At 41.6% G+C, this 22,047-nt stretch overlaps 1 protein-coding gene across 7 annotated transcripts in view; it reads left to right on the top strand.

Moving 5' to 3' along the window:
- Nucleotides 1-22,047, top strand: part of IL1RL1 (interleukin 1 receptor like 1) — a 50,099-nt gene that overhangs the window by 25,712 nt on the left and 2,340 nt on the right. For 4 of the 7 annotated variants that reach the window (XM_081591467.1, XM_081591466.1, XM_081591465.1 and 1 more), the window contains 9 exons: nucleotides 232-402; nucleotides 1,515-1,725; nucleotides 3,305-3,479; nucleotides 3,573-3,735; nucleotides 5,162-5,233; nucleotides 7,596-7,737; nucleotides 7,836-7,975; nucleotides 18,255-18,401; nucleotides 19,651-19,818. In XM_081591467.1, coding sequence (XP_081447593.1) covers nucleotides 342-402; nucleotides 1,515-1,725; nucleotides 3,305-3,479; nucleotides 3,573-3,735; nucleotides 5,162-5,233; nucleotides 7,596-7,737; nucleotides 7,836-7,975; nucleotides 18,255-18,401; nucleotides 19,651-19,818 — 1,279 coding nt within the window. In that variant the 5' untranslated portion in view covers nucleotides 232-341. Of the gene's footprint in view, nucleotides 1-231; nucleotides 407-1,514; nucleotides 1,726-3,304; nucleotides 3,480-3,572; nucleotides 3,736-5,161; nucleotides 5,234-7,595; nucleotides 7,738-7,817; nucleotides 7,976-18,254; nucleotides 18,402-19,650; nucleotides 19,819-22,047 lie in introns of all 7 variants that reach the window. The other 3 variants (XM_081591463.1, XM_081591461.1, XM_081591468.1) reach the window with 2 other exon arrangements.

Here is a 22,047-nt window from a genome sequence, read left to right as displayed (position 1 = left end):
TAAAGATCTGCTAAGGATGAATCCTCCTTGCAGGGGGCAGGGGTATTAAGCAAGTCAAAATCATGGCTGTAAATATTTTGCTTGTGATTTCTAAAAATTATTTTTAATTGGAGAATAATTGGTTTTTTAATTAATTTATTTTTAATTGGAGGATAATTGCTTGCTTGTGATTTTTCATGATTTATTTTTTGGGTAGAGATACTGACAGTTCTTTGCAACTATCTGTCTTAGGGAATATCATCCATCTCCTAGATGGGAGCTTTGCCATTGGATGTCACAGACTCCACCTGAATCATCTTGAGAATTGGTTCTCAATACCTGCTCTCAATTGAGAACTGAGAATGAGACTTTGGGTCTTGGTAATTCTAACAGCTATCATACCTTCCACATCAGCTAAGTTTAGTAAGTATTGCTTTTGAACTGAGATTTAAAACAATTTTAATTGAGTAATTCCAAGAACATATGCCTTGCTATCCGATTGCTCTAGCTGAATGGCAATGTGGAGAGTTCATTTATGTTCTACAGTTACTCTTTTTTTAAATTCATTTATTGTTTATTTTGCTTGCTCTGGCTCCTTGTTGCTGCAAAGAGGCTTTCCGTAGTTGTGGTGACCAGGGGCTACTCGTCATTGTGGGGCACGAGCTCAGTTGCCCTGCGGCATGTGGGATATTACCAGACCAGGGATCGATCTTGTGTCCTCTGCATTAGCAGGGGGATTCTTATCCACTGCGCCACCAGGGAAGTCCCTAGATTTATTCTTCATCAGCAGTTCTTCATTGTCACCTTTATGGGGACTAACTTTTTTATAACAAATACAGCATCACTTCGATTTAATGTATTCAAGTACATCAAAATGTAACATGGTGCCTGCACATAGAAGGTATGGTCAGCGTTTGTTGACTCGATAACATTCTTTGTGTAGGTGGAATTGGCTGCTTTTCTTTGGAGCAATGTGAAGGATCAAGGTCCAGGTTAAACCACTAATTTATGTACCTATTCTTAGTCACTCAGTCGTGTCCAACTCTGCAACCCCACGGACTGTAGCCTGTCAGGCTCCTCTGTCCATGGAATTTTCCAGGCAAGAATACTGGAATGGGTTGCCATTTCCTTCTCCAGTGCACCCATTAGAATATTTCATAAAAGAGCTTAGCTGATTTACTTATTCTTTCTCAAAGTATCACAAAGTATGACAGCTTTCTCAATTTAATCTTGCTGTTGTTTAATTATTAAGTCATGTCTGACTCTTTGCAACCCCATAGATTGTAGCCTGCCAGGCTCCTCTGTCCAAGAGATATCCCAGTCAAGAATATCGGAGCAAGTTGCCATTTCCTACTCCAGGGGGTCTTCCTGATCCAGGGATCGAACCCGAGTCTCCTGCATTAGCAGGCAGGTTCTTTACCACCAAGCCACTGGGGAAGCTTAGAAGGGGATATTTAGAATACCAAAATTGTAATCTTTTCATATGATCACTTCAAGAAATTTATGTTTTTTTATTTTTATTTTTTAATTTGCAGGCAGACCATTTTTGGGCCTGGAAAATGACGCTTTAATTGTGACATGTCCCAGAAAAGACAAATGTCCATACCTTGTGGACTGGTATTACTCAAAAACCAACAAAAGTATTACTACCCAGAGAGGAAATCGGATAGTTGCCTCAGGAAAGCGTCTCAAGTTCCTCCCAGCCAAAGTCAGCGACTCCGGATTTTATACCTGCATTGTCAGATGGTATCCAGGCCTGCTCCTCTGTCTTTAACAACTGATATTCTGTGCCGCCCCCCTTCTCTTTCCTTTCTAGACCTCTCTGGAACGGTCAGATTTATGAAGTAATCTGAATAAAAGAGCACTTCTAGGAATGTCCTCATGGTGAAGTTCAGGTGGTGGTGAACTATTTGTTACTATTTCTTGGAAGCACTGCAAAGCATGCAGTATTTCAGTTCCCTGAACAGGGATTGAACCCTGCAGTGGACTCAGAGTCTTAACCACTGAACCACCAGGGAAGTCCCCGGTAGGCTATTTGGATGTATAACTGCAGGGCTTAATTTGTAGCCCAATTAGAAAAAGACCAAGTTTTTCTAGTGACTGAGAAACTGAGAGCAATCACTCACTTTGGGTTCCAAATAGCAACAATCCAGTACAAAAAGCAGTGACCTAGATGCATGACATCTAGGTTAGGCTTCTGATGGATGTAAAAGGGTGGTCACCTGTGCCTTCCACCTGAGGGGAAAGCCCGAGTCGATTACTCTACATGTCATTGTCATAAATGTTGTGATCGTGTGCCTGTTTGGTAAATATAAGCTATGAGACAAACTGTCAAAAGGCAAGTTGCTCTAGCTCGGTGCCTGGGCTCTGAGGTCAGATGGTGTTAGTTTTGAGTCCATGGTCCTCACTACTTATCTGTGTGTTGTTGTTAAGTTACTTCTCCACCTCTGTTCCCTCATCTGTCAAACACATATGATAACAAAACCCACTTCAGAGCCTGGTTATGAGCATAAACGAGGTGATGTTACCACCATAAATGGTACATAGAAAACTCTTAATAGACACTAATTATTTTCATTATTATATCAGGTGTTGGTGTTACAGCACATACAGTATATAGAAAAATGGTGAGGGAGTCATTTTTAAGGCTACAGTAGGGGTTATGTCTTAAGCTTCCCTGATGGCTCAATGGTAAAGAATCTGCCTGCCAATACAGGAGATGTGGGTTCGTCCAGGAAGATCTGCTGGAGAAGGAAATGGCAACTTGCTCCGGTATTCTTGCCTGGAGGATCCCATGGATAGAGGAACCAGATGGGCTACAGTGCATGGGATTGCAAAGAGTTGGACATGACTGAGCAACTGAACAGCAACTGCAAGGGATTACGTTTTATTTAAAATACCAAAAAAGCAATTAAAACTAGATTTTAATGATTATTTTAAAATAAGAACTACTCTATATCAATTGTTTTAGGAAGAAAAATTAGAGTTGCATTATTTCATAATGTTAGTATTACGTAAAAGTTAGAATCAGATTAAGTCATTTCATAATGCTAATATTAAGTAAAAATTAGAGTTGGATTAGGCTTCCCTGGTGGCTCAGTGGTAAACAACCTGCCCGCCGATGCAAGAGACGCAGGTTTGATCCCTGGGTTGGAAAGATCCTCTAGAGAAGGAAACGGCAATCCACTCCAGTATTGTTGCTGGACTAAGAGTTGGATTAAGTCATTTCATAATGTTAAATAATATCAAGTAAAAGTTAGAGTTGGATTAAATTATTGCATAATGCTAAGTGACTTTTTAAAAATTGCTTGATTTATTTTAATAGTCCTACCTCCAATAAGACTGGATATGTGAATGTCACCATTTTTGAAAGACAACCAGATTGCACTATTCCAGATTATCTGATATATTCAACGACATCTGGATCAGAAAAAAATTCCCTAATATTTTGTCCTACAATTGACCGCTACAATTGGACAGAGCCTGTTGAGTGGTTTAAGGTAAAAAGAAACTTGCAGGGAAATAGATGAAAATACACAATCAAAATAGATGTGAAAGAATCACTAAAAGTGGACTGGAACCTTTCATTTCAGAACTGTGAAGTTCTCCAAGGACCAAGGTACGTGGCACACAAGTCGTTTTTGCTGATTGATGATGCAACCAACAAGGACACTGGTGATTATACATGTAAATTTATGCACAACGAATATGGAGTCAAATATATTGTAACAGCAACCAGATCATTCACAGTTACTGGTAAGCTATTAAATGTAACAAAGGGCAATATTGAAAAAAGATCAAGTGAGAGAAATTGTGTCCTTCTTGTTGATTTGCCTGTATTTTATCCTCCTCCTTGAACTTCCGCCTGCCTCATCTTTTCTTACATATCCTCTAATATGACGCAAGGAGATTTTCTAAATTATACACCATCAAGTTTTAGACATTTGGGGGAGGGGGCGAAATTACACTACTAATCCGAAGCCACATCTGCTCTCTCCTCTATGGTTTAATTTTTCAAAGGTAATGCAATCACCTAACATTTTTTTGAACAGCAGCTCAACTATTTAAAGAGCAAGATTAACTCTCTTTCTCCCAATGTCTTGTCACAGTTTCTGTAAATAGAGCAAGATCTATTTACTCTCTGATATAACTAACTGGATTAGAAGTATAATGAGAAACTTTGTAAAGAGATACATAGATATTATTGCGTGGTTTTCAATCTTAATTTGCAAAGCTTTCATCATCATCTACAACCTTAAGTAGGTCATTTAATTCTAATTTTTATTTCCAGTTCACTTTACATTCTATAAAAATTCATCAGGGGAAAGGCTTCACAATCAAACCTGACAGATCTACAAAGAGTTGGGGTCTCCTCAACATAGCTTGATCTATGGGTATAGATGAAACCTATATGCCTGGAACATTTCTTCGGGCAGAACAATAGTGGACAAGAGTTTTGTCTGGAGTTTTCCAGTGCTCCGCCCCTGTAAAATGAGCACCACTGGACCACATTTGCGTTGGTATCTCTCAGTGTTCAACATCAAACCCCACAGAGGTCCTTAATCACAGCATTCTGAAATAAGTGAGAATCAAGAGGTACAAGGAAAGCATCCGTGCTCCATCAGAACTAACTTCTAACTCAGTCAGTCATATTTGAGGTTAAGTAGGCTTCTCTCTATTTACAAAACCTCTGGGAATACTTCTACCGTGTTTAGGCAACAACACTACAGGAATTTGAACTTTCTGATACAGCGAGCCACACAGGTGAAAGGTTGTGAGCAGAAGTGTAGACTTAACATGTTTATCACCTTCATGGGTCTTTGGAAATCATCCCTGTAGCGTTATGCCTATTCTATAGAATTGAGGTTTTCTGGCAGTTGCTACATTATGCAATTTATTTACTGGTTTGCATAGTATTTGTTTTAACAATAAAAAAAGAGAAGAGAAAATATCAAAAAAACAACATAGCTAGTAACAGAAAGTATTGCTTGACTGTTTTTGTTTCATTTGTGTGTGTGGGTGTGTATGTGTATACATGTGTATTTGTTGCCATGGATCACTATCGAAAAATTTGAGAAACGTCACTACAAAATAGGACAGAAATATGAAAATACAAGCTTTGTATTGACGACTACTCAATGCTCTCCATATATTGAAATTCTGTCTTTGTCTTTAATTTCAGAGGAGCAGGGCTTTTCTTTGCCTCCTGTAATTAAAGCGCCTCCACAAAATGAAATAAAGGAAGTGGAAATTGGTAAGAAAAGTATAATAATACTGTAAAATTTTTGCCTGAAAAGTCCTTCCATGTGACCCCTGGGTCAGGCTATCTCCATAGTAGGTCTTGAGGATTAAATGAGATATACTTGCAAATACCCACCTTGGGCACTTTCTGCTATTAGGGATATGTGCTTACCACCATATACAGCACTTATATTTGTACTGTGCTCTGCTTTGTTTTTTGGCACTTTCACCTGTGCTGCCTCATTTCCCTCTTGCTTCTGTCCAGGAGGTAGATATTGTCCCACTTTATGTGTATGGATGGTTAGGCTTAGACAGATCAATGCGTGCTGTGTGCTAAGTCACTTCAGTCATGTCCCACTCTTTGAGACCTTATGGACTGTAGCCTGCCAGGCTCCTCTGTCCATGGGATTCTCTAGGCAAGAATACTGGAGTGGGTTGCTATGCCCTCCTCCAGGGTGTCTTCCCAACCCAGGGATCCAGCTTGCAACCCATATCACTTACATCTCCTGCACCGGCAGGCGGGTTCTTTACCACTAGCACCACCTGGGAAGCCCCATCTTTCTATTAGAGCACTAGAGTACCTTGTGTTCTGATTGTGTGTTTATACCGTTGTCATCTCCTGGGAGACTCTAAACTCCTTTTCTCTTTTCAGATGCCTTTTTTTTTTTTTTTTTTTTTTAGTATTTTTAAAGTCCTTCCTGAATTTGTTACAGTATTGCTTCTGTTTTACGTTTTGACTTTTTGGCTATGAGGCATATGAGATCTTTTAGCTCAACCAGGGATTGACTTCACACCCCCTGCGTTGGAAGGAGAATTCTTAACTACTGGACCACCAAGGAGCTCCCTGGATGTCTAATTCTTGACCCAGGAATTATGAACTCAGTAGAAGACAGCTGAATGCACTGTCCTAAGGCAGGAAACAGCCCTGAAGTCCTTCCTCTGAAGGAGGAAGTCTCAGATTAACAGGAGGGAGAGTGGAGAGACTCTTGTCAGAAGATTAGAAATAGTGGAATAGTTAGAAATCGTGGAATAGTAGCTGAGTCAGGTGAAATGGTTTTACCTACAAAGGTAATAACAGGGAGAGGAGGGGGATTTGGTAGGATAAGAAAGGAGTGGAAGACAGCCATTAAAAAGAAATTGCAAATAACCCAATTTCATTCCTTTTTATGGCTGAGTAATATTCCCCACACAGAGTAAAAAAAGTCAGAAAGAGAAAAACAAATATTGTATATTAATGCATATATGTGGAATCTAGAAAAATGAGGCAGATGAACCTATTTTCAGAGCAGGAATAGAGACACAGAGGTAGAGAATGGATGTGTGGAAATGATGGGGGGTGGTGGAATGAACTGGGAGATTGGGACTGACATATATACACTACCATGTGTAAGACAGATGGCTGGTGGGAACCTGCTATATAGGGCAGGGAGTCCAGCTTGGCGCTCTGTGACAACCTAGATGATGGGGATGGAGGTGGGGTAGGGTGAGGTGGGATGGATGTCCAAGAGGGTGGGGGTATGTGTATACATACAGCTGATTCATGTTGTTGTACAGCAAGAACTAACACAACATCGTAAAGCAACTATGTACGCTCAGTTGCTCAGTACGCTGAGTTGTGTCCCACTCTTTTCAAACCTATGGACTGTAGCCCACCAGGCTCCTCTGTCCATGGGATCTCCTAGGCAATAATACTGGAGTGGGTTGCCATTCCCTTCTGCAGGGGCTCTTACCAACCCAGGGATCTAACCTGCGTCTCCTGCATTGGCAGGAGGATTCTTTACCACTGAGCTGCCTGGGAAACCCCAAACAACTATATCCCTTTTTTTTTTTTTAAGCAGCTATACCCCAATTAAAAAAAATAAATTTCAGTGTATAGTAAAGGGAAATCTTAGATTATAATGTGGCATTTGTGAAGCCTCTCTAGTTTCTGCTGCAGAGCAGGGGAGAAGGGATGGAGAGGGGGCTGACCTTCACCCTGACCTGTGAGTGAAATGAGGATGCTGGGAGAGGAGAGGAGGAGGCGAAGTGAGGGCAGAGAAAGAAGAAGGTGTTGACGATGAAGAAAGGAAATGGGGATCCACTTATGGCCACGTATCTGCCTGCAGTGCAGGAGATGAGGATTGGCTCCCTGAGTCGGCAAGATCTCTGGAGAAGGGAGTGGCAGCCCACTCCAGTATTCTTGTCTGGAAAGTTCCATGGACAGAGAAGCCTGGCAGGCTGCAGTCCATGGGGTCAAAAAGAGTCAGATGCAACTGAGTAACACTTTCATTTTCTTTCATGGCACACAGAGGATGTTCAGTGATTTTTTTTTTTTCACGTTAAATTAAATCCCATTTGAACAATTTTATTGGTGAGTTTCTTTCCTTCTCATCTAGGAAAACCAACAAACATAACGTGCTTGGCTTGCTTTGGGAAAGGCCCTCAGGTCATGGCTGAGGCCTTCTGGCGCATGAACGGAAGTGAGGTTAAGAACTTTGGTGAAACGAGAATACAAGCGACGCAGGAGCAAGTGCAAAGGTATTTTTAAATGGCAGATAAAGCTGCCCCCTACCTTCCCAGATGGTTTGCAACTGCACAGTAAGCACTGAAAGTAACAGACTGCCTTTTAATCATAGCAATGAGCTGACCTGCCGAAACACTGTTTTAAAAATAGAGGATGTAAAAGAAGAGGATTTGACATGGAAGTATGACTGTCTGGCCATGAATTTCCATGGCTTCATCACTCACACTGTGACACTAAGGAGGAAAAATCCAAGTAAGGCATGTTTCTGAGACTCCAGTAACTTGAGTTTGCTGTATCAACTGTAAGCTGAAATCATATTCTTAGAGAACAGTGTGTTGGCGTGTGGTTGCAGGAAAATCCATCAAGACAACAGAATGCTCCATCTCACAAACTGAAGAAGGCAGGGGGAGAAAAGATTTGTCTTGGGTGTAGGCATTACAGATATATGCATTGTATATAGAGATAGGTATACATTGTGTAGACAGACAGAATTCAAGACAGAAAGGAAGCAATTGAACTGTCACTGTGTTTTTATGATCAGCACACCCAGACACTGTTAAACAAGTCAGTAGGAACACATTCCTTCTCCCTGGGAGTGAGTGCATCTTTCTTTCACTCCCTCCATATACAACTGTGCACAATGATGGCAGCAAAAATTAGTTTCACAAACACTTCCTTCCTGAGCACCTATCGATTCTCTCACTTGTTTGCATATCCAAATAAAGACACTGCCTTGTTAGATGAAGCCTTTAGTCCAGCGTAACAAAGCATGCAGGGAAAATTTTAATATCTTTTCTTGTCACGCCATGTGTGATGATGTAGAAATTATTAATGTGTTTATCATATAGTCACAGGGAAAGTTCAACCCCCAGTTTATACCTGTAAGTGGGGTACTATGCTGTGCTTAGGTGCTCAGTCGTGTTGGACTCTTTGTGACCCCCATGGACTGTAGCCCTGCCAGGCTCCTCTGTCGATGGGGATTCTCCAGGAAAGAACACTGGAATGGGTTGCCATGCCCTCCTCCGGGGGATCTTCCCAACCCAGGGCCCTAACACAGGTCTCCTGCATGGCAGGTAGATTCTTTACCATCTGAGACACCAGAGAAGTCCAAGGGGGGTACAGTCCAGATTAATTTGGATAAACCCATAGAGGCACAACTTGATTGGGAGAGATGGGAAAATTTAACTAATTTGATCAGGTTATTTAGTCTTTGCCTGAGGTGGTCCTTGGGATTTTTCTTGTTTGAATTCAACATGAACCACCGATTTGTAAGTTTTTATAAAACAACGGAACCATGACTACTGTAGATGATTTTAAAAGCTATCGTGCTCCATGGGTCATCAGGATTCTGCTAGTTATATATGCATATATGTATCCATGTCATCTCAGGATGTGCTGACCCTGATGAGATGTCATTTTATGCTGACATTTGTGGTGTTGGTGGGCACGGAAGACCCTGCAGGAAAGGGGAAGCCACTCGACTCCAACACGCCCATGGTGTCCTTATCCCACTGCTGTCTGTGCTCACATTGTCATTTTATGAATGTTCTCTAGGTTCCTATGTATTGGAATTGTTTTCTTTTGTTTGATTGGAGTGTAATTGCTTTTGTTGTGTTTGTTTCTGCTGTTCGACCATGTGAATCAGCTATGCATATACATATATCTCCCACCTTGGATCTCTCTCCCATCCCTACCCCCATCTCACCCCTCTAGGTCATCACAGAGCTCCCAGCTGGAATTGTTCTCATGTTACGCATACATGTGATTTTGTTCCTTCTAATTCATCTTTATATGCTAACTTTCACCTGCTTTTCTTCAAATCAACACTATTATACTCTGTCTCAACAACTGTGTAAATTAAACAAAAATTGTTGCAACTGTTTTTAATGGTCACAATAAGTTTCTTTGTTTCTAATCATTCAGTTCAGTTCAGTCACTCAGTCATGTCCGACTCTGCGACCCCATGAACTGCAGTGTGCCAGGCCTCCCTGTCCACCACAAACTCTCGGAGTTTACCCAAACCCATGTCCATCGAGTCAGTGATGCCATCCAACCATCTCATCCTCTGTCGTCCCCTTCTCCTCCTGCCCCCAATCCTTCCCAGCATTAGGGTCTTTTCCAATGAGTCAACTCTTCCCATGAGGTGGCCAAAGTATTGGAGTTTCAGCTTCAACCTCAGTCCTTCCAATGAACACCCAGGACTGATCTCCTTTAGGATGGACTGGTTGGATCTCCTTGCAGTCCAAGGGACTCTCAAGAGTCTTCTACAACACCACAGTTCAAAAGCATCAATTCTTCGGCACTCAGCTTTCTTCATAGTCCAACTCTCACATCCATACATGACCACTGGAAAAACCATAGCCTTGACTAGATGGACCTTTGTTGGCAAAGTAATGTCTCTGCTTTTAAATATGCTATCTAGGTTGGTCATAACCTTCCTTCCAAGGAGTAAGCATCTTTTAATTTCATGGCTGCAATCACCGTCAGCAGTGATTTTGGAGCCCCAAAAAATAAAGTCTGACACTGTTTCCACTGTTTCCCCATCTATTTGCCATGAAGTGATGGGACCAGATGCCATGATCTTAGTTTTCTGAATGTTGAGCTTTAAGCCAACTTTTTCACTCTCCTCTTTCACTTTCATCGAGAGGCTCTTTAGTTCTTCACTTTCTGCCGTAAGTGTGGTGTCATCTGCATATCTGAGATTATTGATATTTCTCCCAGCAATCTTGATTCCAGCTTCTGCTTCTTCCAGCCCAGCATTTCTCATGATGTACTCTGCATATAAGTTAAATAAGCAGGGTAACAATATACAGCCTTGACGTACTCCTTTTCCTATTTGGAACTAGTCTGTTGTTCCATGTCCAGTTCTAACTGTTGCTTCCTGACCTGCATACAGGTTTCTCAAGAGACAGGTCAGATGATCTGGTATTCCCATCTCTTTCAGAATTTTCCACAGTTTATTGTGATCCACACAGTCAAAGGCTTTGGCATAGTCAATAAAGCAGAAATAGATGTTTCTAATCATACAGTAAAAGAAATTACACACAGTCCTGAATTTTAAAAATGAAAACTTAAAAAGCCTATGTCCCCATATGATTAAATATTCAACATTTGATACTACCACTATTAATAATAAATGTGTGTGTTCAATCGTGTTCAACTCTTTGTGACCCCAAGGACTGTAGCCTGTCAGGCTCCTTTGTTCATGGGATTCTCCAGGCAAGAATACTGGAGTGGGTTGTGATCCCTTCCTCCAGGGGATCTTCCCAATCCAGGGATCGATCCAGGTTTCCTACAATGCAAGCAGATTTTTTACTGTCTGAGCCATCAGGGAATAATAATAGTAATAAAAACATTTATTCGCTGTTCTCTAAATATGAGGACCAGTCATTATTTTGCATATAATTTTTCATTTGTTTTATCAAAAATCCATAATGAAGTTACTATTACTATTGTCTGCTTTTATAGATGAGGACACTGAAACAGGGAGGTTGACTAATTGTGCAGTTTTACGAGCCAGGATTCAGATGCAGCTTTTCCTGTTTAAAAATACTTATGGAAAATATTCAGTGTTAGGCGTCACATATGAGGGTTATTTATGCATTTGTAAAGTAACATTTAGGAAGATACTGAACTTCAACTTCTATTAATGTCTTGAATTAACTTCTTCCTGCTTGTAAACCAGTCACATGCATAAATATTGTGTAAGAAATTGGGATTCCCAGTGCATGTCCAAATATTATTTTTAGAAAACGTGACCTGGAGTGGAATCATGTTGAAATAGTTTACTTAGGGAATATTTATTATTTAAACTGATGACAACACAGACACTAGGCTCACTGCCAATTTTCAGTTTTGAATCAGCTCACTTTGGTCATTCTTTTTACATTTTTATTAAAAAGAATTTTTTTTTTTGGTCATGCCATTAGGCATGTGGGATCTTAACTCTCTGGCCAGGAATCAAACCTGTGCCCCCTGCAGTGGAAGTGTAGAGTCCTAACCAATGGTCTATCAGGGAATTCCTCACCTTGATAATTCTTTTTTTTTTTTTTTTTTTTTCTGTTTGCTAGAATTTTATTAAGGATTTTTGCATCTATGTTCATCAGTGATATTGGCCTGTAGTTTTCCTTTTTTGTGACATCTTTGTCTGGTTTTGGAATTAGGGTGATGGTGGCCTCATAGAATGAGTTTGGAAGTTTACCATCTTCTGCAATTTTCTGGAAGAGTTTGAGTAGGATAGGTGTTAGCTCTTCTCTAAATTTTTGGTAGAATTCCGCTGTGAAGCCGTCTGGTCCTGGGCTTTTGTTTGCTGGAAGATTTCTGATTACAGTTTCGATTTCCGTGCTTGTGATGGGTCTGTTAAGATCTTCTATTTCTTCCTGGTTCAGTTTTGGAAAGTTATACTTTTCTAAGAATTTGTCCATTTCTTCCAAGTTGTCCATTTTATTGGCATATAGCTGTTGGTAGTAGTCTCTTACGATCCTTTGTATTTCTGTGGAGTCTGTTGTGATCTCTCCATTTTCATTTCTAATTTTGTTGATCTGATTCTTCTCCCTTTGTTTCTTGATGAGTCTGGCTAATGGCTTGTCAATTTTGTTTATCTTCTCAAAAAACCAGCTTTTAGTTTTGTTGATTTTTGCTATGGTCTCTTTTGTTTCTTTTGCATTTATTTCTGCCCTAATTTTTAAGATTTCTTTCCTTCTACTGACCCTGGGGTTTTTCATTTCTTCCTTCTCTAGTTGCTTTAGGTGTAGAGTTAGTTGATTTATTTGATTTTTTTCTTGTTTCTTGAGGTACGCCTGTATTGCTATGAACCTTCCCCTTAGTATTGCTTTTACAGTGTCCCATAGGTTTTGGGTTGTTGTGTTTTCATTTTCATTCGTTTCTATGCATAATTTGATTTCTTTTTTGATTTCTTCTGTGATTTGTTGGTTATTCAGAAGCGTGTTGTTTAGCCTCCATATGTTGGAACTTTTAATAGTTTTTTTCCTGTAATTGAGGTCTAATCTTACTGCATTGTGGTCAGAGAAGATGGCTGGGATGATTTCAATTTTTTGAATTTACCAAGGCTAGATTTATGGCCCAGGATGTGATCTATCCTGGAGAAAGTTCCATGTGCACTTGAGAAAAAGGTAAAATTGATTGTTTTGGGGTGGAAACTCCTGTAAATATCAATTAAATCTAATTTGTCTATTGTATCATTTAAAGTTTGTGTTTCCTTGTTAATTTTCTGTTTAGTTGATCTATCCATATGCGTGAGTGGAGTATTAAAGTCTCCCACTATTATTGTGTTATTGTTAATTTCCCCTTTCATACTTGTTAGTATTTGCCTTATATATTGTGGTGCTCCTATGTTGGGTGCATATATATTTATGATTGTTACGTCTTCTTCTTGAATTGATCCTTTGATCTTTATGTAGTGTCCTTCTTTGTCCCTTTTCACATCCTTTATTTTAAAGTCTATTTTATCTGAAATGAGTATTGCGACTCCTGCTTTCTTTTGGTCTCCGTTTGCATGGAATATGTTTTTCCATCCTTTCACTTTCAGCCTGTGTGTGTCTCTAGTTTTGAGGTGGGTCTCCTGTAGACAGCATATATAGGGGTCTTGTTTTTGTATCCATTCAGCAACCCTTTGTCTTTTGGTTGGGGCATTCAACCCATTTACATTTAAGGTAATTATTGATAAGTATGATCCCGTTGCCATTTACTTTGTTGTTTTGAGTTAGTGTTGAAACATCCTTTCTGTGTTTCCTGTTTAGAGAAGATCCTTTAGCATTTGCTGGAGAGCTGGTTTGGTGGTGCTGAATTCCCTCAGCTCTTGCTTGTCTGTAAAGCTTTTGAATTCTCCTTCATATCTGAATGAGATCCTTGCTGGGTACAGTAATCTGGGTTGTAGATTATTCTCTTTCATTACTTTAAGTATGTCCTGCCATTCCCTTCTAGCCTGAAGGGTTTCTATTGAAAGATCAGCTGTTATCCTTATGGGGATCCCCTTGTGTGTTATTTGTTGTTTTTCCCTTGCTGCTTTTAATATTTGTTCTTTGTGTTTGATCTTTGTTAATTTGATTAATATGTGTCTTGGGGTGTTTCGCCTTGGGTTTATCCTGTTTGGAACTCTCTGGGTTTCTTGGACTTCTGTGACTATTTCTTTCCTCAATTTAGGGAAATTCTCAACTATTATCTCCTCGAGTATTTTTTCATGGCCTTTCCTTTTATCTTCTTCTTCTGGGACTCCTATGATTCGAATGTTGGGGCGTTTCATATTGTCCCAGAGGTCCCGGAGGTTTTCCTCATTTCTTTTGATTCTTTTTTCTTTTTTCCTCTCTGCTTCGTTTATTTCCATCATTCTATCTTCTACCTCACTTATCCTATCTTCTGCCTCCGTTATTCTACTGTTGGTTCCCTCCAGAGTGTCTTTTATCTCCTTTATTTCATTATTCATTCTATATTGATTCCTTTTTATTTCTTCTAAGTCCTTGATAAACATTTCTTGCATCTTCTCAATCTTTGTCTCCAGGCTATTTATCTGTAACTCCATTTTGCTTTCAAGATTTTGGATCATTTTTATTATCCTTATTCTAAATTCTTTTTCAGATAGATTCCCTATCTCCTCCTCTTTTGTTTGGCTTTGTGGGCATTTCTCATTTTCCTTTACTTGCTGAGTATTTCTCTGCCTTTTCATCTTGTTTAGATTGCTGTGTTAGGCGTGGCCCTTCTGTATTCTGGTAGTATGAAGTTCCTCTTTGTTGTGGAGGTTCCTCACTGCGGTTGGGGTTGGACAGTTGGCTTGTCAAGGCTTCCTGGATGGGGGAGCTTGTGTCGGTGTTCTGGTGGGTGGAGCTGGATTTCTGCTCTCTAGAGTGCAATGGAGTGACCAGTATTAATTTTTGAGATGTCTATGGATTTGGTGTGCCTCTGGGCAGCCTGTATATTGATGCTCAGGTCTATGTTCCTGCGTTGCTGGAGAATTTGCGTGGTATGTCTTGCTCTGGAACTTATTGTCTCTTGGGTGGAGCTTGGTTTCAGTGAATTTATGGAGGCTATTGGATGGTCTCTTATTAATTAATGTTTCCCCTGGCTTTCAGTCTTATTCTTGCAGTAGCCTGAAGACTTCTCCTTCCATACAGCCTCAATAATAAAACTTTTAGGTTAATGGTGAAAAGATTCTCCACAGTGAGGGATACCCAGAAAGGTTCACTGAGTTACATGGAGAGATGAGGTGGGGGTGGGGGGTGGGTTGAGGTGACCAGGAGGGGAAGAGGGGAATTCAAATGTGGAGAGAGCAATCTAGCCAGTAAGCACTTCCCTCTGTGCTTTCCACAGTTTGGAACCCTCAGAGTGATTCACAGAGATACATAGAGAGGGGGGAGGAAGGTAACAGAGGTGAGCATGAGTAGAAAGGGAGGAATTAAGAGGGGAGAGAGAGATCTGGGCAGTATCCTGTTCCTGAAGTGTTCTCCGGTACCCAGAACACCCTCAGAGATTCACAGAATTGGGTTGAGAAGAGAAGGAGGAGGGTGGGAGATAGAGGTTCCCTGAGGGAGAAGAAAGAGCATCAATAGGGGGAGAGAGTGATCAGGCCAGTGATCACACTCCTGAGTAAAAATGGGTCCTAAAGATTGGGTTCTTAAATGTACAAAGTTGATATCAAATATGTAAAACAAAGATTAAAAATCTAGAGTAGAGGTTAGACTCTTATAAAACTTACAATCTAAAAAAAAAAAAAAAAGAAAAAAGGAAACAGTGTAAAAAGAAAAAAAAACAGTAAAACAGTAAAAAAAGAAACAGTAAAAAAATGTAGAACAGGAAAAAAAACATTAAAAAAAAGAAAACACAAAAGGTATAAGATATATGTATGTAGTTTGCTTCAAAAATAGGGTTTTTTTTTTTTGCAAGTTAATAGTGGGTTATGAAAATGAAAGTTAAAGGTGTAATAGAGGACTTGAAGAAAAAGGAAAGAAGAGAAAAAAAAATTTTTTTTTAATTAAAAAAAAAAAATAGTAAAAAATATATATATCCCGGACTTTCTCTGGAGCTGTTGTGAGCAGTGTGGGATCTGCTCAGTTTTATATAGATCCTTATTCCTGCTTATACTTTTCAAGATCTATAGGTCCTTTTCAATGCAGTCGGTATTAACTACAGGGATCTTAATCTGTTGGCCTGTCCCTTCCAAAGCGCTTCCCTCTGTTTATTTGGCTTCTGTTTGGAGATCTCTTCAGTATCTAATTTCCGCCCTGCAACAAAGCGGTGGAGGTGATCTCTTTAGGTTCGCTTGTTCAATCGTGCTGTGGGGAGGAAGGAACACTGCAATTCTGGCGTGTGTGTGGTAAGCTCGCAGTGTCTCGGCCGCACTGGGTTCGCCCCCGCTCACGGCGTGTGTGCTTTCCCCGTCTACCCTGCTCAGGCTTCAGGTTACTCGGCCGGGGAGCGGGCCCTGAGCTGCGTGCACTTCCCAGGTCTAAGCCGCTCAGGTTCAGGCTCCCGGTTACTCCACAAAGGTGCAGACTCGGTTTCGCCCGCGGCTTGTGCCGTTCCCGGTCGGAGCTGCCCAGGCGGCCAGGAGTTTGGCGAGGGCGCTCTCCCCTGTTGGGGCGGTGCGGCTTATCACCTCCCTGGTCTCCGCCTCACTTTACGGGCGCGCCCGGCTCCGGTGTGCTTTGTGTCGGTTCTGGGGAGCTGGTCTCTGGCTGCGACCCTCCCGGCGGCTGTCGACCCTCCGGGATCTCAGGCAGTCTTTGCTTAGAAACTGGGAGCCTGTTTGCAGTTTGGTAGGGGGTGCCCTCTCTGGAGCGGAGTTTGCCCCTTTCCGGCTCTGGCGGGCCCCGCCTGCCCGCTGTGTCCGGCGGGGGATGGGGCGGTCCGCAGCCGGCTAGCTCTCCTCTGGTATCGCTCAGTCCTTTGTTCTGTGAGCGGGCCGGCAGTGCCTTAGAGTTGGGCTTTTCGCGGGATAGTTCTCTCTCTCTCGCTGTCCCACAGTTTCACCTTGATAATTCTTGATTTCATAGTGCTAGATAGTCAGGGAGCTGATGAACTAATGAAGGAATTTGCAAATCTGGACCAGTGATTTTCTTTGGCAAAACAGGGAGCCTATGTTTTGAGATCAGATGGAAATGAAAAGGGAATTATACAGCCAAATCTCATTTGAGACTTCTCACATTTATCTTTGAGTGGGACTGTTTATAAGATAAGATGGTTAATGATTTTAAAGAGGGAAGTAAACTTACAACAGCCAAAATTACTATTGATGAGCACAGTCCTTACTTACATTCAGTTTGTATATATCTGATACAGTCCAGTTGGGGACCATCTTGCATATATATGTTGTGAAGCAATGAGTAAGGGTAAAAGTGCAGCAGTGGCTAAAAAATGTTCAACAGAAGGGAAATAATGGTGTATTTAGGACCTAAAACCCAGTAATTTGACTTCATCAAACACTCATTAGAGACTTAGAAACTTCTTGTTTCTCCCTTTGCTTTCCTGTGTCAGCAACCCAAGATTTGATAAGTCTCTAAGACCTGTTGATTATTTCTCCTTGATGCCACCAATGCCAAGCTTGTCCATTCCTTTCTCCTTATTATACGAATCTGGCTCCTCCCATACTGCAGAAACTCCCCATCGCATTCTATTCCGAGGATCTATTGGCCACGGAAACAAAACTTCCATACCATCAGACTAATTTTGCTTGAAAGCCACTTTTACTGTTAAGGAACCACTTAACACTCTTCAATGGCTCCCATAACCAGGATAGAGACAAAATGCTTTAGCTGGACCCTCCAGTCTGATCAGAATCTAGGCCTGAATCCAGCTTTGCAATCATGTATTCCAGCAATTCCCCATATTAGATTATCTGTCTTCCTCAGAAAACACACTCCCATCTCTGCCCTTGGGATCACAGCATCCTTGTGTGCCAGGAGTACATTTCTTCTTTTGAAACTCTGCATATCTTACTCATCTTCCAGGGACCTCATTCTGCAGGAATTCTCCAATTGCTAGTCCAGCACACAGTGGGCACACCTTCCTAAAACCTCTGTTAGCTAAAACTAATGTTTTCACTGCCTATCTTAGCTAAGTTTACATGTGTCTCTATATCTTTTATATTGAAAAGACCCTGATGCTGGGGAAGACTGAAGACAGGAGAAGGGGATGACAGAGGATGAGATGGTTGGGTGGGATCACTGATTCAATGGACATGAGTTTGAGCAAACCCCAGGAGATGGTGAAGGACAGGCAAGCCTGGCATGCTGCAGTCCATGGGGGCGCAAAGAGTCAGACACGACTGAGTGAGAACAACAACTGTATCTCTTATGCTTTGAAAATCCCCTACAATGCCTAGCCTGGTGCCTTGCACAGAGTGGATGCTCAATAACCATTAATTTACTGATTCTTGAAACAGCCATGAGAATTCCACAGAAGCAGTCCTTGTGTGAATCTCTTGTCCTCCCAATGGATGCCAGCACCCATGTGTTTTTAAATTTTCTCCTGTTTTAGAAGTAATAATGATCATGTTTCTCCTCCCCCATCTTTTGAATAGTGGATGAACAAAGTACCTACTACATGCTTGCAGGATTTAGCCTATTATTATTACTAATCAATGCCTTGGTGATAATTCTAAAAGTGTTCTGGATCGAGATTATTCTGTTCTGGAGAGACATAGCTAGACCTTCCAAAACTAGGAATGGTAAGTGGCAAGTTTCAAATTTTCTTTAATAGAAAAGGTTCTATAATGGCTATTGTTTGCTTATCTAATAATCTCTTAATAGTTATGCTACCAAACCTAGATTTTCTTTTGCTTATTATTAGGGTATTATCAATAAATCTTTTTGAGTACTCAGAGGATACTCTTCATCCTGTCTGGTCATTACTTGTGGTTCTGAAATTCACCTAAACAGCTCCAACTTTCTCCCCAGTAGAGCTGCTGTTCTTACTAATTCCTCAATAACAGAATCTGCTCCCAGCCCAGAAAGGGCATTTGGGGAAATTTTTACTGGTAAAACTTTACGGAAGTCGAACATTTACAAAATTGTTCCTCTTTTCCAGAGGTGAACATGTTAGAAAGGTCCATCAGACTGTAGGTGTATTTTTGCCAGAAACCCTGTTCCATGAAGAGTCTTACCTTCCCACATATGTATAGACATGAAAGGAAGCAGTTATACCTGCTAAATATGAACACTATTCTTTCATTTGGAGGCAGGTAAAATTTAGATTTTCCATATGAGTCACTCAACTGGAGCTAATTGTTTGATTTGTGAGAAATTGAGATCCTTTAACTATTTCTCCTCCCTTGCCACCATGAACTACCTTTTAGCATTTTCACTTCCCCACGGGGAAAACAAAAAATAAAACTTAGATCTGCCTAACACAGCAAAAAATCCGTCATCCGTAACTATAAATACTTATTAATATATTATTAATCAAACAGGACAATATGGTTTGAACTAAACTGGTCAGGCTCTTGTCTGTGTTCTAGCATTCAGTCTGAGACAGTAAAAAGGAGAATGTTGGGACTAAGACTGGATTCCTGATGACTGTACTGTGTGTGTGCTCAGTCGTGTCTGACTCTTTGTGACCCCATGGACTGTAGCCGGCCAGGCTCCACTGTCCATGGGATTTCCCAGGCAAGAATACTGGAGTGGATTGCCACTTCCTGCTCCAGGGCGTCTTCCCAACCCAGGGACCGAACCTGAGTCTCTTGCATCTCCTCTATTGGCAGGTTGATCCTTTACCACTGTGCCACCTGGGAAGTCACTTCTTGATGACATTTTGGGGACAGTAGATTGTTGTCATCCTCTCCAGATTCTAGAATATTTGAGGGGATGTGGTATATTCACCAATAATCCTAAAACTCCCTGAGAAATGTCTATCAAGAGTAAAATGAGAATTTTTTAAGGACCAGTTAATAACGTTGTGTTCCTTGTTCTCATGTTCAGATGGGAAGATCTATGATGCTTATGTGATCTATCCACGAGGCTGCAAAAACAGTCCAGAGGGGGCCAGCTCTGTGGAGTACTTTGTTCACCAGATTCTGCCCGACGTTCTTGAAGATAAATGTGGTTACAACTTATGCATCTATGGGAGAGACCTGCTCCCTGGACAAGGTAAACTTATCCACAACCATCAGGGACAGAAGCTCTCATTCCTCAGAAAGCTAAGTGATGTGCTCTTGGATCAGGAGTTGTGATCATTATTCCAGGTCTTAGGACCAGAACTTTTAAATATTTCTCCAGAAGAAGGAAGTACTTCTTCTTTTCTTCTCCTGTCCCAATCACCACTCTGATCCTGAGGTCTTCACAGGAGTGGTGGTGATGTGAAGACAGGGTAAGACATCCTTGCTTGTGGATCTGGCAGGGCTCTGCCCCTACTTCGGGCTTCCCTGGTGGTGCAGTGGTAAAGAGTCTGCCTGCTAATGCAGGAGATGCAGGAGACGCAAGTTTGATCTGAGTCAGGAAGATCCCCTGCAAAAGGGAATGGCAGCCCACTCCAGTATTCTTGCCTGGGAAATGCCGTGGACAGAGGAGCCTGGCAGGCTACAGTTCTTGGGGTCGCAAAGAGCTGGACATGACTGAGCACGCCCACCAGCCCCTACTTCACTTCCCATGTCCACCACTAGGAGAACTGACATCTCTGAAGTCTGTCTAGATCTGAAAGAAGACGTAACACCCAAAGAATTACATTCTCCTGCCCAGAGGCACTGGCTATCATATTTGAAAGGACTCAAAGTTTTTATAATTTTCCTGACACTGAAGAAACATTTGCAAATTTATGTCCTCACAAGAACAGATAGAATTGCGCCTTCTGTTTCTTAATCCTCCTAGTCAATTTCACGTGCTTTTGACATTGGGTCACCATTCTAGCATTTCAGTAGTGTTTCTTCTTTCCCTCCATATTTATGTCAAGTACTACCTTAGGGACCCTCTTTTTTTTTTTTTTTTTTTTTGAGGCAAGGAATGTGGCTTTATTTAGAGACTAATGTCTCAAAATAACTTATTGGGGTCTGGATGCCAGGTTCTTTTATAGAGCAGAGATGGGTGGAGGAGGTGAGAAAGCAAAGTAAAAAGCCCATTAATCTTTCCAATATCTCCTAGAATGGCCAGCCTCAGGGAGGGGATGCGTTAATTTCCTCCTTCCTGTAGCTACCCCCTGGTGGACAGGGTCCAGAACAAAGGCACTTTGGAAACCCTCCTTCTAATGCTTCTGGAATTCCTCAGGGACCAGGAAATATTTGGAACATGAATGAGGCAGGGTACTCTTGCATAGACTGTGAGTTTAAACTGGCATTCCTACCACAAAGAGGGATTCAAATGCCTACATGCGATACAGCAAAAGAGACACAGATATATAGAACAGACTTTTGGACTCTGTGGGAGAAGGCGAGGGTGGGATGATTAGAGAGAACAGCACTGAAACATGGATAGTAACATATGTGAAATAGACCACCAGTCCAGGTTCAATGCATGAATCAGGGCACTCAAAGCCGGTGCACTGGGACAACACTGAGGGATGGGATGGGGAGGGAGGTGGAAGGAGGGTTCAGGATGGGGGGCACATGTCCACCCATGGCTGATTCATGTCAATGTATGGCAAAAACCACCATGATATTATAAAGTAATTAGCCTCCAATTAAAATAAATAAATAGATTTTTAAAAAAAGAAGTAAATGAACACATCACAGGTGAATCTGATTTGTCCTGAAATATTTAGGCAATGTTAATGGCCTAGTGGCTTGGGAGAACTGTATACAATTCAGGAAGTTGTAACCCACATCTCTCCCGAGGCGCCCTTCTTCCTCCAGCTCTCCCCATTGGCTATTTTTGGACCCCATGGACTGTAGCTCTCCAGGCTCCTCTGTCCACGGAATTCTCCAGGCAAGAATACTGGAGTGGGCTGCCATTTCCTTCTCCAGGGGATCTTTCTGACCCGGGCATGGAACCCACATCTCTAATGTGTCCTGCATTGGCAGGGGGATTCTTTACCACTAGCGCCACCTGGGAAGCCCATGTCCTCTGATCTCACCTCAACCAAAATAAATTAAAAACCAACACCAAAATTCACTTTTCCCTTAGAAAAAGTTCATAACTGGCCCATGCCGTCTATTTCTTCTCATGACGGTTACCCACCATCTGCTCTTTCAAGCCTACTCTGCACCCCCGCTCCATCCCGTGGCCTGGTGACTGGTCTTTATGGAAGGCATCATCTGCTTCACACCGGGCTTGGCCAACGGGAGACACAGGCAGGTGCTCAGAGGGCAGGGTGTATCCCTGGTCCCCTCCGGGTGGGGTAGCCTAGGTAGCCGTGCTTCTCCCTGCTGAGCATTGGCTCCTGTCAGC

Source organism: Giraffa tippelskirchi, chromosome 4 (genome assembly GCF_054371585.1).
Source record: "Giraffa tippelskirchi isolate mGirTip1 chromosome 4, T2T-mGirTip1v1.2.pri, whole genome shotgun sequence".
NCBI lineage: Eukaryota > Metazoa > Chordata > Mammalia > Artiodactyla > Giraffidae > Giraffa > Giraffa tippelskirchi.
This window is presented reverse-complemented; position numbering and strand designations above follow the sequence as displayed.